This window comes from Desmodus rotundus, unplaced genomic scaffold (assembly GCF_022682495.2).
Source record: "Desmodus rotundus isolate HL8 unplaced genomic scaffold, HLdesRot8A.1 manual_scaffold_266, whole genome shotgun sequence".
Classification (NCBI taxonomy): domain Eukaryota; kingdom Metazoa; phylum Chordata; class Mammalia; order Chiroptera; family Phyllostomidae; genus Desmodus; species Desmodus rotundus.
This window is the reverse complement of record NW_026527331.1, coordinates 41,978-54,341: the sequence shown is the minus strand read 5'-3', so window position 1 is coordinate 54,341 and position 12,364 is coordinate 41,978. Positions and strand designations below refer to the sequence as shown.

The following is a 12,364-nucleotide window of genomic DNA, read 5'->3' as shown; positions in this document are numbered from 1 at the left end:
ATGGATGATGGTCTTCTGGCAAGCACTGACCTGTGTGATTTTTGCACATGTTATTTTTCTTAGAATTCATAACAGCAGGTAAGTAAAATAATGACTCATTTGTAAGCAAACACAATAAAGGATGGGGGAAAAACACCAAAAAGATGAACAAATAGCTTAAGAAAAACAAAACAATAAAAAAAAAAAACAGGTAAAATTTACGGTACATACCTGTGGTATTTTGCTCTTGGCTCTACTGGAATCTCCCTTTGGCTGGGTAGTTTGAGTCCCAATTACCTTTTTTTTTTCAATTGAAGTAAAATTCACATAACATAAAATTAACCATTATAAAGTGGGTTCATGTGATTTTTACATAGTATCGTTTTCTGTTTCACAACCCAGTTTTTTTCTGTGTACAAAATTACTGGATATTTGTATATAAAACCTAAACATCACGTATATGAAGCAGTGATAGACCCCCTTGCTGTAATCCCATTTCCACTGCTAAAGGAGATAGTCACAGAGAGGGAAATTGTTCCTTCAAATTGTTCTATTTGTCAGTGTAAGAAAAGTCCAAACCTGGAGATAATCTTGATAAGAGTTTAATTGAGCCAAACCAATGACATAGGCTGGCGAGCAAGATCCCAAATGCTCCCGGGAATGAGTTTTGCAGCTTCTTTCTATGCGTTTGAGATTAAGGAGAAAAGTAAGGAAAATTGCATGAAGGTGGGAGGAAGCAATTTGGGGATGGGAATTCAGGATAGCTAAGATTAGGTGCTCTCTTGAGGGCTTGAAGGGGGGAATTTCAAAGGTGAGTTAACCTAGATGCACAGAAACAATGGACAGGTCTTGCTTAAAACTGTTCCCTAAGAAGTTCCCGGCCTGGGGCGTGACTGCACACCATGACCGCACACCAGTTAGGAATTTGTGATCAGATCGATCGCCACATGAGGTGACTTTCCATAGAACCCCTTTTTCTGGTCCACATTCATATGTCAACGTAATTATAAAACAGCCTTGGAGGATCCTCTCCATAAAGTTCCACTACTTCCTTTTTGTTCTGCTAGACAGTATGTTATGGACGTGTTTTCCATGTCAGCATAGAGCTCTCCTCTTCCCTTGCAGCTATAGCCCGCTGCGGTTAACCACCCCCTGTGGACGAACGTCAGGTGGTTTTTCCGGTTGTAAGCAATGCTACGAAACATCCTTGGATGTGCATCTTTGCCGATTCACGGGGTATCTCTAGGGGAACTTTGTCCATTTGTGGGGTAGTTCTGGGGGAAATGCGTATAGGTGAGATTGCCTGCACAAAGGCCATGCATACTTCGCATTTTAAGAGGTGCTCCCCTACCACCTCACTTTGCAGCACGTACGCTAAAATTGGAACGATACAGAGAAGATTTGCACGGATGACGAGCAAATTTGTGAAGTGTTCCTTATGTTTTGAGAACAAACTGATGGCAATCAGGGAGGATGGGGCTTGAGGGCCTGGGTGAAAGAGGTGGAGGGATTAAGAAGTACAAATTGGTGGTTATAGAATGGTCACAGGGACGTAAAGCGCAGCATAGGGAATCTAGCCAGTAATAGTGCAATGACTACATATGGTGCCAGGTGGGCACTAGAGACACCAGGGGGAACACTTTGTAAAGTATATGACTGTCTAACCTCCCTACCGTACACCCGAAGCGAATGCAGAATAACGTCGTGTCAGCCGTGATTGAGAAATGAAAATAGAGGTACCCTCGTGTTGGCCGTCCAACTATAGCACTGTATTGGCCCACAAAGCCACGCAGGACAGCATCTGGAGAATGTCCCACCTCTCTGTCTGGACGTGCTCTGCCGTTTTCGCAGGACTCTCCCGGGTGAGGGCGGGGGAGAGGGGAGAGGGAAGAGGGGGAACTCACATCCAGTTCTAACACTTGTTTGTTCTCCAGCTCCTTCTCAGGCAGACAGCAGGGAGGTCTGGAGCCAGGAGATGAATTGAAAATAATTCTCTTTCTGGAGCTGAGAAAGGAAAAAGGGGGAGCTGGGGAGAAAACGCATCCCACTGGTCCTCAAATGAGGTCAGAGGTCATAGAAAATCACTGGGCTTTATTCTGGCATCGTGAACGTTTTAATCGGGGCAATGGGTAACCTAGGCAGGGATCTCCCCCAACACCACCACCAAATTTAGAAGTAGCAAAGCCTTTTCACGGCACTGTGTCGAAGCCGACTGGGGGACTTGAACATGCCAGGGGACTGTGAAACAACCCCCACGCTCCCCTTCATGAGCCACACGTGGATTCTGGAGTCAGGCAGTCCTGGGCTTGAATCCTGACTTTGCCATTTCGGACCGGTGTGGTGTTGAGCAGGTGACTTTAATTGTGAGTCTCAGTTTCCTAGCCTGTAAAAAAGGCTTAACCCCCATTGGATCTTTGCAAGGATTAAATGAGATAATAATGTAAAAGATTATTTTAATATAATCATTATTAAAATTAATAATATTCATGACCTTGTTTCTGCAACCCTTTGGTTGCTGGTTAAATGCCCAAATCTATCCTTCGCCGGCCTAGCCCTAAAGTTTCACTTGGGTTTCCCCACAGTCATTTGTAGATACAGCTTCTCACTTCTTTTCCTGCATTTTGGTTGCTGTTGTTGAATCCACATAACTTGTTTTATTACCCGGATTTTACAATGAAGGCCACTGAGGCTCAGTGTGATGAAGCTGCTTGCGACAAATCACCTAGTTAAGTATCAAACCCACAGAACCTGATGTCCATTGTACTGAGGAGAAAACTGAGGCTCAGAAAGATGAGGTATTATGCCCAGGGCTGTACAGTGGACATGTGGCAGAGCTGGGATTTGAACCGTTGTCTGTCTTGGGACTTCCAGACCCTAAAGGATTTCCCCCGGAGGGCTGGAGTGCCTGCTAGGACCCACTTTCTGGGTCACCTGACTCATCCTTGAGATAAGCAGAGGAGGCTGGAAACTTTTAGTTTTGCACCCCTATTCTGGGGCCCTCAGCATACTTTTTTGAACGAACATCAACCCCTCCTTCTGGAGAGCCCTTCCCATGGCCTCCTATTCTCCAAAAATCGGGTCAGAGTTAGCTGTTTTCCAGGAAACGTTTTTCAAGCCTCATTTGAATCACTCTTGGGCAGTTGATCCATGTTAATGTCTGAAGTGTCATTTTCACAATGCAGTTGTATTTTATTTTGAAACTGTAATTCATTCTGGGAATAGGTGAAATTGCATGTGTGGCTCAAAATTCAAAAGATTCCAGAGGGTATTTAGTGGAATCTTCCCACGCCTGACCCCCTGCCACCTGTTCCCCCATCCCACCCCCACCTGTTGCTAAGTGACACTAGAGTTTATTTATTTTTCCAGAGATGCTCCAGCATGTGTAAGCATCTCATAAACAAATACATTGTTTCCCACTTTTCTCCACAAAGGCACCCATGTTACACACACTGTTCAGTTTTATTTAAGTTTTTTAGATCTTAGAACTGTTCCATATCGGTACACAAAGAGCTTCCTCGATCTCTCTGTGGCTACATAGTTTTCCTTTGTAGAACTGATTGTAATTTATGTAGCCAGTCTTCTCTTGGTGGACATTTGGGTCGTTTCCAGTTCTTTGCTCTTACAACCAGCACTGCCCTGCAGCACCCTGTCCTGGAGCCTTGTCATCCTGGAAAAGCTCTGTGAATGGCCTGTGATAGAAGAAAGAGGACTGGGCTCGGCGCCAGGATCCTGGGGTTCTCATCCCGATCCTGTAGCTACGGTAACTCCGCAGCACAGTCCACTCCTCTCTTTGTACCTCTGTGTCCCCGGCCTTTCATTCCTTCAAACGGTATTTACTGAACAGCCTCCGTGCTGGACACTGGTGAACAAGCAGTGAACAACAGAGGCATAGTCCCTCATCTCAGAGTGCGGACTTCTTAGGGAGGGAGGGAGGGACAAATAGTAAACAAACAAACACTGAACATAATGTCAGCAGGTGAAAGTAAATACATAAGTCATGATACGGGGATAGGGTCTGATGGGAGATGCAAAGAGTTTAGAGAAAATATTCAGGACCTGCAGAAGTGATACTTGAACTGAGACTACAATGATGAACAGGAACAGCCGTGCCAAGATCTAGGAAGAACATTCCAGAAAGGGGCTCACAGCCACGAAGGTTCCAAAGTCAGAACTAGTTTGCTGTGCTCAAGGGACATAGTGAAGGTCCGTGTGGCTGGAATGCAGTGACCAGGGGAGACTGGAAGAAGACAAACTCTGAGGTGTGGCCTTCAAGACCGTTGTGGAAAGTAGATTTTACTCCAAGGGCAACAGAAACCACTGGGGTGTTAAGCAGGGGAATGAAGATGAGACTCAATATACATTGTTAAAACATTATCCGTGACCACGCCCTTCTGCCCCGAGATGAATGAATGAGTTATCGCCCAATCTTAATCTTCAGTGTCTTCCATTAAACTGTGAACTTTCTGAGGAAAGGGACGTGGTTTGCACAACGCCTGCCAGGCATTCAGCAGATGTATATTGAGTACCTTCTGCCACACACGTACTAAGTCTGCACACGTGGTGAGCAGAAATCAAGACATTCCTCCCTCCTGTGCTTGTGGCCTGATAGGGAGAGAGACTTTATCCAATGATCCCCCCAGTGGGAAGTGTCCACAGAAAGGTGTTGGGAGGGCATGCCACAGAGTGACTGCCTAGTTGGGGAGCAGTCTGGGTTCTTGAATTTTAATATAGGAGGAGGTGGCAGCCATGGAAGTGAACCTCTTGTTTCTGCCTTCAAAAAGCTTGTTTTCCAGCATGAGGAATGACAGCTTCCAGATGCAAGGCCACACTCCTGCTGGGCAGCCCCAGCCAATGGCTGAGCATGGTGGGGAACTGGGGCCTAGACACTTCTGCCTAGTAGGGACTCCTCTCTGACTTGTTGTCCGGGGCTCCCCGTGTGTCAGACCTGAGTCTCTCCAGACCCAGTCCTGCTTCGTCCCCTGTCTCTTTCACAGGCCTTAACCGCAGCTCTCTCTCAACATCTGCTTCCCAGAGGACCTGGCCTGACACAGAGGGTCTCGGGAGGCTGGATTCTTTTGGGAAGGGGACCTGGAATCTGTGCTTACAGAGCATTTTTATATAAAATTGACAAACTACCATGGCCCATCCCAAAATGTGGGGAAGGGCTTATAGTAATAATTACCTTTATGAGAATTAATTTAGGTAATAGCTATATGATATCTGGCGCTTAATAAATGGCAGCTGTTGTTATTACCGGATTTCTGAGTCTGGGAGCAGAGCCCTCCAGGGCCTGGGGTGGCAGTGAGTGTTCCAGGACACCGTGCCTGGCACTAGCTGTAATCTCCCTGTAGTTTGTCTTTTAATGTCCAAGGTGGGGTCCCTTCTGCTCCATGCAGAATTTTGGAACTCTCACTCTGGAGAGGGTGGACATGTGGCAGATTAAGGGATTGAATCTGACCCCAAAGGCTGGGCTGAGATTTACACTGCCATGGGCCTGAGGGCGACCCCAGGAAATGTCCTCCAAAGGTTCCTGGCCTGGTACTGATTTAGGGTTCTCCTGGGAAAGGCAGAACAAATCTGACTCTCCGATGCACAGACGTATGATGAGTAAGTGACTAATGGATAGACAGACACAGATCAGGCTGAGATATCAAGACAGGCTGATGAATCTGTCCTTCAGATGAAGTCAGGCACGTGACTTTGAGATGACAGACCGACTAGAGGACCTTAAGGCCTGGGAGGCGTCCATCTGCCGGCTGGGCCGCAAGGGGGCGCCCCCGCCCCGCCCAGCTTCTCCCACCGTTTGGGCAGGGCGCGCTCTCGCGGGCGCGGATGGGACGGGGCTAGCGTGCGCACGGGGCGGGGCCAGCATGCTCGCGGGGACGACCGCAGGCGGGGCACACGGCGGGGCGCGCGTGCTCGCGGGGACAGCCGGGGGCGGGGCGCGCGGCGGGCGCGGGCGCGCGCGGCGGCAGCGCGTTCCGTTCCGGGCCGAAGCTCGCGGCGGAAAAGTTGCGGGGCGGAGAGGAGCGTCCCCGGGACGGGCAGCGAGCGCGACGTCGAGTCGGTTCCCGGCTCCCGCAGCCCAGCCATGGACGACCTCGGTGAGTGAGCGTGAGGCCGAGGTTGGGAGGCAGAGAAGGGCGCGCGGCCCCGGGCCGGGCGGGCGCGAGCGACCGGCCGGGGCCGCGGGATCTCACCCTCTGCGGCTTGGGTCTCCTCTCTGGTCCCGGCTGGCCGGGGCTCCGCGCGGCCGGGATCCCAGACCGGGCCTGAGTCCCGGACCAGGCCGGCCTCGCCGCCGTCCTCACAGCCGCCACCCCCAGCCTCGGGGCCGGCCCCACCTCCGGACCCCCGACCTCGGGGACCCACCCCCATCTCCCGTACCAGCCTCCGGGACCAGCTTGCACCTCAAAAACCCGCCCTGTCCGCTTCAGGGGTAGGACCCTCACTGCCTAGATCAGACCACATCCGCAGCCATGGGACCCTCACTTCACAGAGCGCTCCCCCACCCCACCCCCACCGCACAGATGGATTGCCCAATTCAGGGAGCAGCTGCCTAATTTTACAGGCTGGTCCCTCAATTCCCGGACGCGCTCCCACTCGCTCCAGGACCACTACCACTTCGGGGATAGCCTCTCTGAGCCAACCCCTTTCGGGTCACTAGTCCGACTCACAAGTTAGAGAGGAGCCTCGCCCCTGCAAAGACAAGTTTCCCGTGTGTCCCACTAACCCCCCACGTCAGCTCTGGTCGCCCTGTTTCACGGACTGGTCACTCCATTTCCCTGGCTGCCCTCTCCTGTCTGTGGGCCAGACTAATCTGGGGAGTCAGGATTCTCACCCCACTCCCAGAAGCTGGTGAGATGAAATGCCCGGGGAATGAGGAGGGAAGTGGGTCTCAAGGTATGGCCAGCTTTGAACTTATCCTGCTGGCAGGGTCCCTTCACTGCACCTAGCGTCAGGCCTTGCTGGAAGCCACACGGGAAAGGAGGACAGGATGCCCGGAACAGAGTTTTACTGTTTTCGTGTTACTGGAGCTCCAGAAGCACTCTTTCCAGTCCAGTCTTGATTTGCTGTTAGGGCAGGGAGAGTGTCTCCTGGAAGCAGACGCTACAGCCAAGGGGGTTGGTGCCTGGGCTCTAGGAATGCCTTGAGCAGCATGAACCCTGGAGTGGGAGGATACCCTCTTCCTCCCCTTCTTGCCTGGAGCCGGAGGGCCTCTGAGCTGGGGAGGTGAAGAGGGGGGAAGCTTCTTCTTTGTAGGAGCCTTGTCTTCTCTCTCTGGACTGTGGGTGCCTTGTGTGACCATTGATGCTTCCTCTGACGAAGGCTCTGAGGAGGGGATTCATCCACTCTTCCACTGATGGGCCTCCCCCAAGGGCACAGGGCACTAAGCTAAAACTGGTTGTTTGTAGACACTGGACTTCCAGGGGGCCAGGGCGGAGGACTGGGACTTCACTGCTGCCTGGCTGCTTCTTTGGGATCATGTACCCCTGCCCCCATCCCGACCCCCCCATCCTGGCACTGGGGACGGTGTGCGTCTGACCCTGCCTGTTTGCAGAGTGCGAGGGCTGCCAAGCATGGTTCTGGCTTCGGGTTGGGCTTGGCACCCACTTTCCAACACGCTCGAGGTTGGCGTGGCTTCCAGGCAGGTCTTTTTTCACATAAAAATAAGTAAGCTTAAAGGAGGCTGGGAGGTACTTTTAAAATCAGGACCTGAAAGTCTCCAGGTTTCTACACAGCTGCTGTGCTGTTAGAAGGAGAAAGGCCTTGTCGGTTTGCAGCTGAAGCCCTGAATTCCTGTCTTCTGACAGTCTTCCATGTACGGCCGGGAGACTGAGTTAGTCTCTGAAGGGAAGGAGAGTAAGGGAAGGGGCACTGCGGGGCTTTACACTTGCTGTCTGTGGAGTTCTTCCCCGGACTTCTACTTGTGCTGTCCTCGCAGCAGCTCTTTATAAGAGCCCCCCATGGGCCACTGCTGTCACTACCACCTGCCTTTTACAGATTGGGAGACCTGAGACTAAGAGAGGTTGATTCACTTGCCCAAGGCCGCACAGCCACGAGATGACAGCCAGGACTCGAAGCCTGGCTCCGGCTCCCAGGTCTGCTGCAGTTGTGTAGCAAGAGGCCCTTCTTCTGAGGAGGGGTGAGCCACATGGGAAGGAAGGGCCCCAGCAGGGTGAGGGCTGCCACCTGTAACTTCTAATGCCTTCTGCCACAGCCTCCCCTGTTGTTTGGATCCTGGCTGCCCCGTTCCGTGGCCTAAGCTCCCATGGGACCAGCCACGCCTGGCTGGCCGGAGCCTGGGGTGGGAGGAATGGGGTGTGCAGGAGGGGAGAGGAATTTGCCTCTGTGCTCAGGCCCCATCAGCTGTCTGGCTGACTGCTCAGCACCCTTCCCGTCAGCTGTTTTCCTTAGTTAGGGTGGACACAAAGGCCAGGCCTCTTGTTTTTATTTTTCTCCCTGAGAGTGCCCTTAGCCGTGAGCCTCCGGGTCCTTGAAACAGGGAAGCGCTTACAGTCATCTTGGGGCAAGGCTGGAGGGGGCAAGAGTCCACACTGTGACTTTGCTTTTTGGTCTAAAAAAACAACTGGGGATGCCCTGGCTGGTGTGGCTCAGTAGATTGAGTGCTGGCCTGCGAACCAAAGGGTTGCCAGTTCGATTCCCAGTCAGGGCACATGCCTGGGTTATGGGCCAGGTCCCCAGTTGGAGGCATGCAAGAAGCAACGACCCACTGATGTTTCTCTCCCTCTCTTTCTCTCTCCCTTCCCCTCTCTCTAAAAATAAATAAATAAAATCTTTTTAAAAAGTTGGGGGACTCACCCTCCCTGTAGCTGCTAGTGACAGACTCACCATGTGCTATTTAATAAGTTACAAATTTATAGGTCTTCGGGCAGAAAAACATAAACACAGCCTCTCCCTGTGTATTCTCTCTGCTTTGTGCTGGAGGGTGGCTTTTCTCTTCACTGTTTAGACGCTGGTTTGGCCCAGAGCTCGCCCTGTTCTCTGGCCGGAGTTTCTTGGACAGAGTTCCCACAGCTCAGAGGTGTGCTCTGGTTGCACTTTCCGACCCGACTCCTTGCTCACCCCTCACTCCCATTCCCAGTGTGCTTGGGGGCCTGTGCCCACAGCTGTGGCCCACTAATGATCTGATCGCTCTGCCTGACGGGAGACAAGGCACTCGGTGAGTCTCATCGCAGCCTTGGCGGGAGGGAGGTGTTTCATCTCCGTTTTACAGATGCGGAAACCTGAGCTCTGGCAGGGTCACGGGGGAGCTGGGATTGGAACCCAGACTGATCCAGTCCAGGTCCTGGTACTTTTAATTGTAATAAGGTAACAAGTGATCAGTGACTAACCGGAGGGGTGAGCCATGGGGTCTGCTGAGTGATTGCTAGTTGCCTTTAAAATTTCCGCCCTGGGGGCCATCCCCAGAATGTGGCCTCTATGGTGGTGGTGGTGGGGCCCTTATGGTAGAGGCCAGGTCAGGCCTTGGTAGCTCTGCTGTCCTCCTCTCTCAGGGGGACAGCCAGCTGTTGGCAATGCCCAGCTGCTACTGGAATCTGGACATGTCTTCTCTCAGCCTCTCAGCAGTCTTGACCCTCCGGAAAACAGTGCCTCATTGTCCTTGGAGGGGTAAAGCGGCTGGGAGGGCTGGGGAGCAGGGGAGTTGCCTGGGGCATTTGGGGCTATGGAGCCTCCCTGTTTCCATGGAAAGTCTGAACTTGAGGCTTGCCTGTGTGTGGTGCCTCTGTGTGTTAGGCCAGGGTCAGGGCACCCAGCTGCTGGGCCTGTGGCAGAGGCCCTCCTGGAGTGGTGTGCGCTCCCGGGGGGCTCTGTGTCAGTGCCAGAGCTGCTTCTGGGCTCTACACTAGTGAGGGGCAGAGCTGGGATTCAAACCCTGGTGTGTCTGATTCTTAGCAGGTGCCCTTTCTGCTGTGCTAAGCTGTCTGTTGCTTGGGCAGCCATAGCTTAGTGTGGAAAGGTTTGGGGTTCCGGGGCCATAGCCCCACACTGTGAGTCTGAGGTCTTCCAAGGGAACATCTCCATCTTCCTTTCTTCCAGCTTCCCCAGTGATCGCCATGCATCGGTGAGACTGGGTTGGCCCTTAGCTGGAGGGGCTGATAGAAGGACAGAGTTACTGCTGATGTGCTGAGCAGCCCTCTTCCTCCATTAAAAAAAAAAAAAAAAAAAAATTCTAGAGAAAGGGGAAGGGAGGGAAAAAGACAGGGAGGGAAACATTGATGTGAGAGAGAAACCTCCATTGGTTGCCTCCTGCACGCCCCACAACCAGGGGCTGAACCTGCAACCCAGGCATGTGCCTCGACCAGGAATCGAACCGGATACCTGTTGGTTTGCCCAGTCAGTTGAGCCACACCAGCCAGGGCCCTCTTCCTCCATTTAGTCATCACGCCCGGAGTGTGTCGACCCTCCAAAGCTTCCCTTGGGCCCTTACCTTGTTCTAAGATAAGAGATGTTCAAAGCACTTCTCTTAGCTCCGCTCTTCGTTTCAGCCCTCCCCTTGGCTGTCCTGGTCTCTGCCTCCATTAATTATGAACCTCCGTAGAACACCTTTCTTTTTTACAGTGTTCGCAGCACTCTTTCCCATAATATTTATTGAGCGCTTACTGTGTGCAGACACTGTGCAGGGCGCCTTACATACGTTGTTTCATTGAATCACGCGGGCCACCAGAGGCACAGGTTCTGTTATTATTACTACCCCCCGTTTCATAGATGACGGACTAGGCACAGAGAGGGTGAACCCACTAGTGAGGGGCAGGGCTGGGGGTAAACCCAGGCCTGAGATTTTCATGCAGAGTTGCGCTTGTAACCCGTCCTTACGCTTCAGTTCATGATCCTGGGTCAGATCTCGTCTGCCTGTGGTGTGATTGCCTTCCATTCCCTGTTCAGAGTCCCACATCCGCCCTTTCCCTCTACTCTGTGGCTTCTTCTTTCTCCTCCTTTGTTCTTTCTTGGGGACTCAGGACGGGGTGCCAGGCACCTGTAGCAGTATCTCCTGCTTAGTGGAGGGCCTCACTTCTCCACCTGTCCCCAAGCCGGTCACCTGTTACCCTCCAGACAGAGCTGCAAGCTCACCACACAGATGTGCAGGAGAACCTGGGGTGGTCCTTCGAGGTCTCTCTCTCCCCCTTCTGGGTGGGATCAGAAGCCTCTATGCCCTGCCTGCCCCCCCATACGAACACCATCCTGGCTTTGTTCAAGTGTTTGTACATGGCTGCCAGGAGGAAGTTGTCCACGGCCTTTCAGGTGGAGAATTGAGGATGTCCTGTGGGAGAAGAGAGGGAGAGGAAGAATTAGGAAGCCGAGTTTTCCCAGAAAACTTGACAAAGCAGCTGATTGAAAGGGGCGCCCAGGGTCGCCTCCTTGCCTGGGCAAGACCTGGGACCTCCACAGCCTCCCAGACCCACTTCGCCTTCTCCGTCTTGGCCTCGTTGGGCCTCAAGCACGCATTCGTGTCCCGATGAGCCCTCCGGCCAGCGAACCGATTGCCTAGCCAGTGGGGCTCGGGGCCGGCCTCTCCGGGGAGGCCCGGACGCTGGGCCAGTGGCAGGCAGAACGTGCGGTTGGCCGGGCCCAGTAGAGCCCTGGTGGCCAATTTTCCCCTTGGAGATGGCCTCTTAATGCTTATTTCTTGTGGGATTGTGGGATTGTGGTTTTATGGGAGAACATCGTTATTGTTAGGTGCATACTGAAGTATTTGGGAGTGAGATGTCACGATGTGGGCAACTCAGTTTTGAATAACGTAGTGAAAAAGGGGGGCTGTGTGAGTGTGTGTACAGGGTGGGGCAGAAGTAGGGTTAGGGTTCATGTGGGAAATACTGCAGTAATTGACAGTGAGTAACACGAGAGTGAACTGTTTTGTGTACTCACGACCTTACACCTACTTTTGCTCCACCCTGTATATGTGTGTGGGGGGGGGCACATGTTTCTTACCCAAAATGGCAAAACGTTAATTTTGAATCTAGGCGGAGGGTATATGGGTCATCATTGTAATGTCTTTCCGCTTCTCTGTGTGTTTAGGTATTTTCACGATAAAAAGTTAGAAAAAGGAAGGAAGCCTTGCTTTTCCCCAGCGAGCTCAGTCATTCGGCCAGGGGTGCTCGTAAGCCTCCGCCTGTGGTGGGTGTGAGTGGCTCTGGGCCTCCAGTGACGGCGCGGCTGGTGTAAAGACCGGGTGGGCAGGGACAGGAGCTGAGCAGGCCTGGCTCGATAGTGACTGGTGACTGTCAGCTGTGATAGGGGCACACGGCCACCATGACCTGTGCAGACAAAAAACAGGACCAGCCACGGCCAGAGAGCTGCTGGTGTTTGGAGGCATGCTCTGGGGTGCTTTTGGGTGTGGTGACCGTGGTCCAGGCCAGGGAGG

At 52.5% G+C, this 12,364-nt stretch overlaps 1 protein-coding gene and 1 pseudogene across 2 annotated transcripts in view; both read left to right on the top strand.

Annotated features, from left to right (window-relative positions):
- Positions 1 to 1,334: 1,334 nt before the first annotated feature.
- LOC112310940 (U6 spliceosomal RNA) lies at positions 1,335 to 1,423 on the top strand (annotated as a pseudogene).
- Positions 1,424 to 5,897: 4,474 nt separating this feature from the next.
- The window catches only part of PXN (paxillin), a 45,231-nt gene continuing 38,764 nt past the window's right edge, over positions 5,898 to 12,364 (top strand). Inside the window, exon 1 of one of the 2 annotated variants that reach the window (XM_053917783.2) lies at positions 5,898 to 6,083. In XM_053917783.2, the coding sequence (XP_053773758.1) occupies positions 6,071 to 6,083 (13 nt within the window). In that variant the 5' untranslated portion in view covers positions 5,898 to 6,070. The remainder of the gene's footprint in view (positions 6,084 to 12,364) is intronic. The other variant, XM_053917782.2, reaches the window with a different exon arrangement.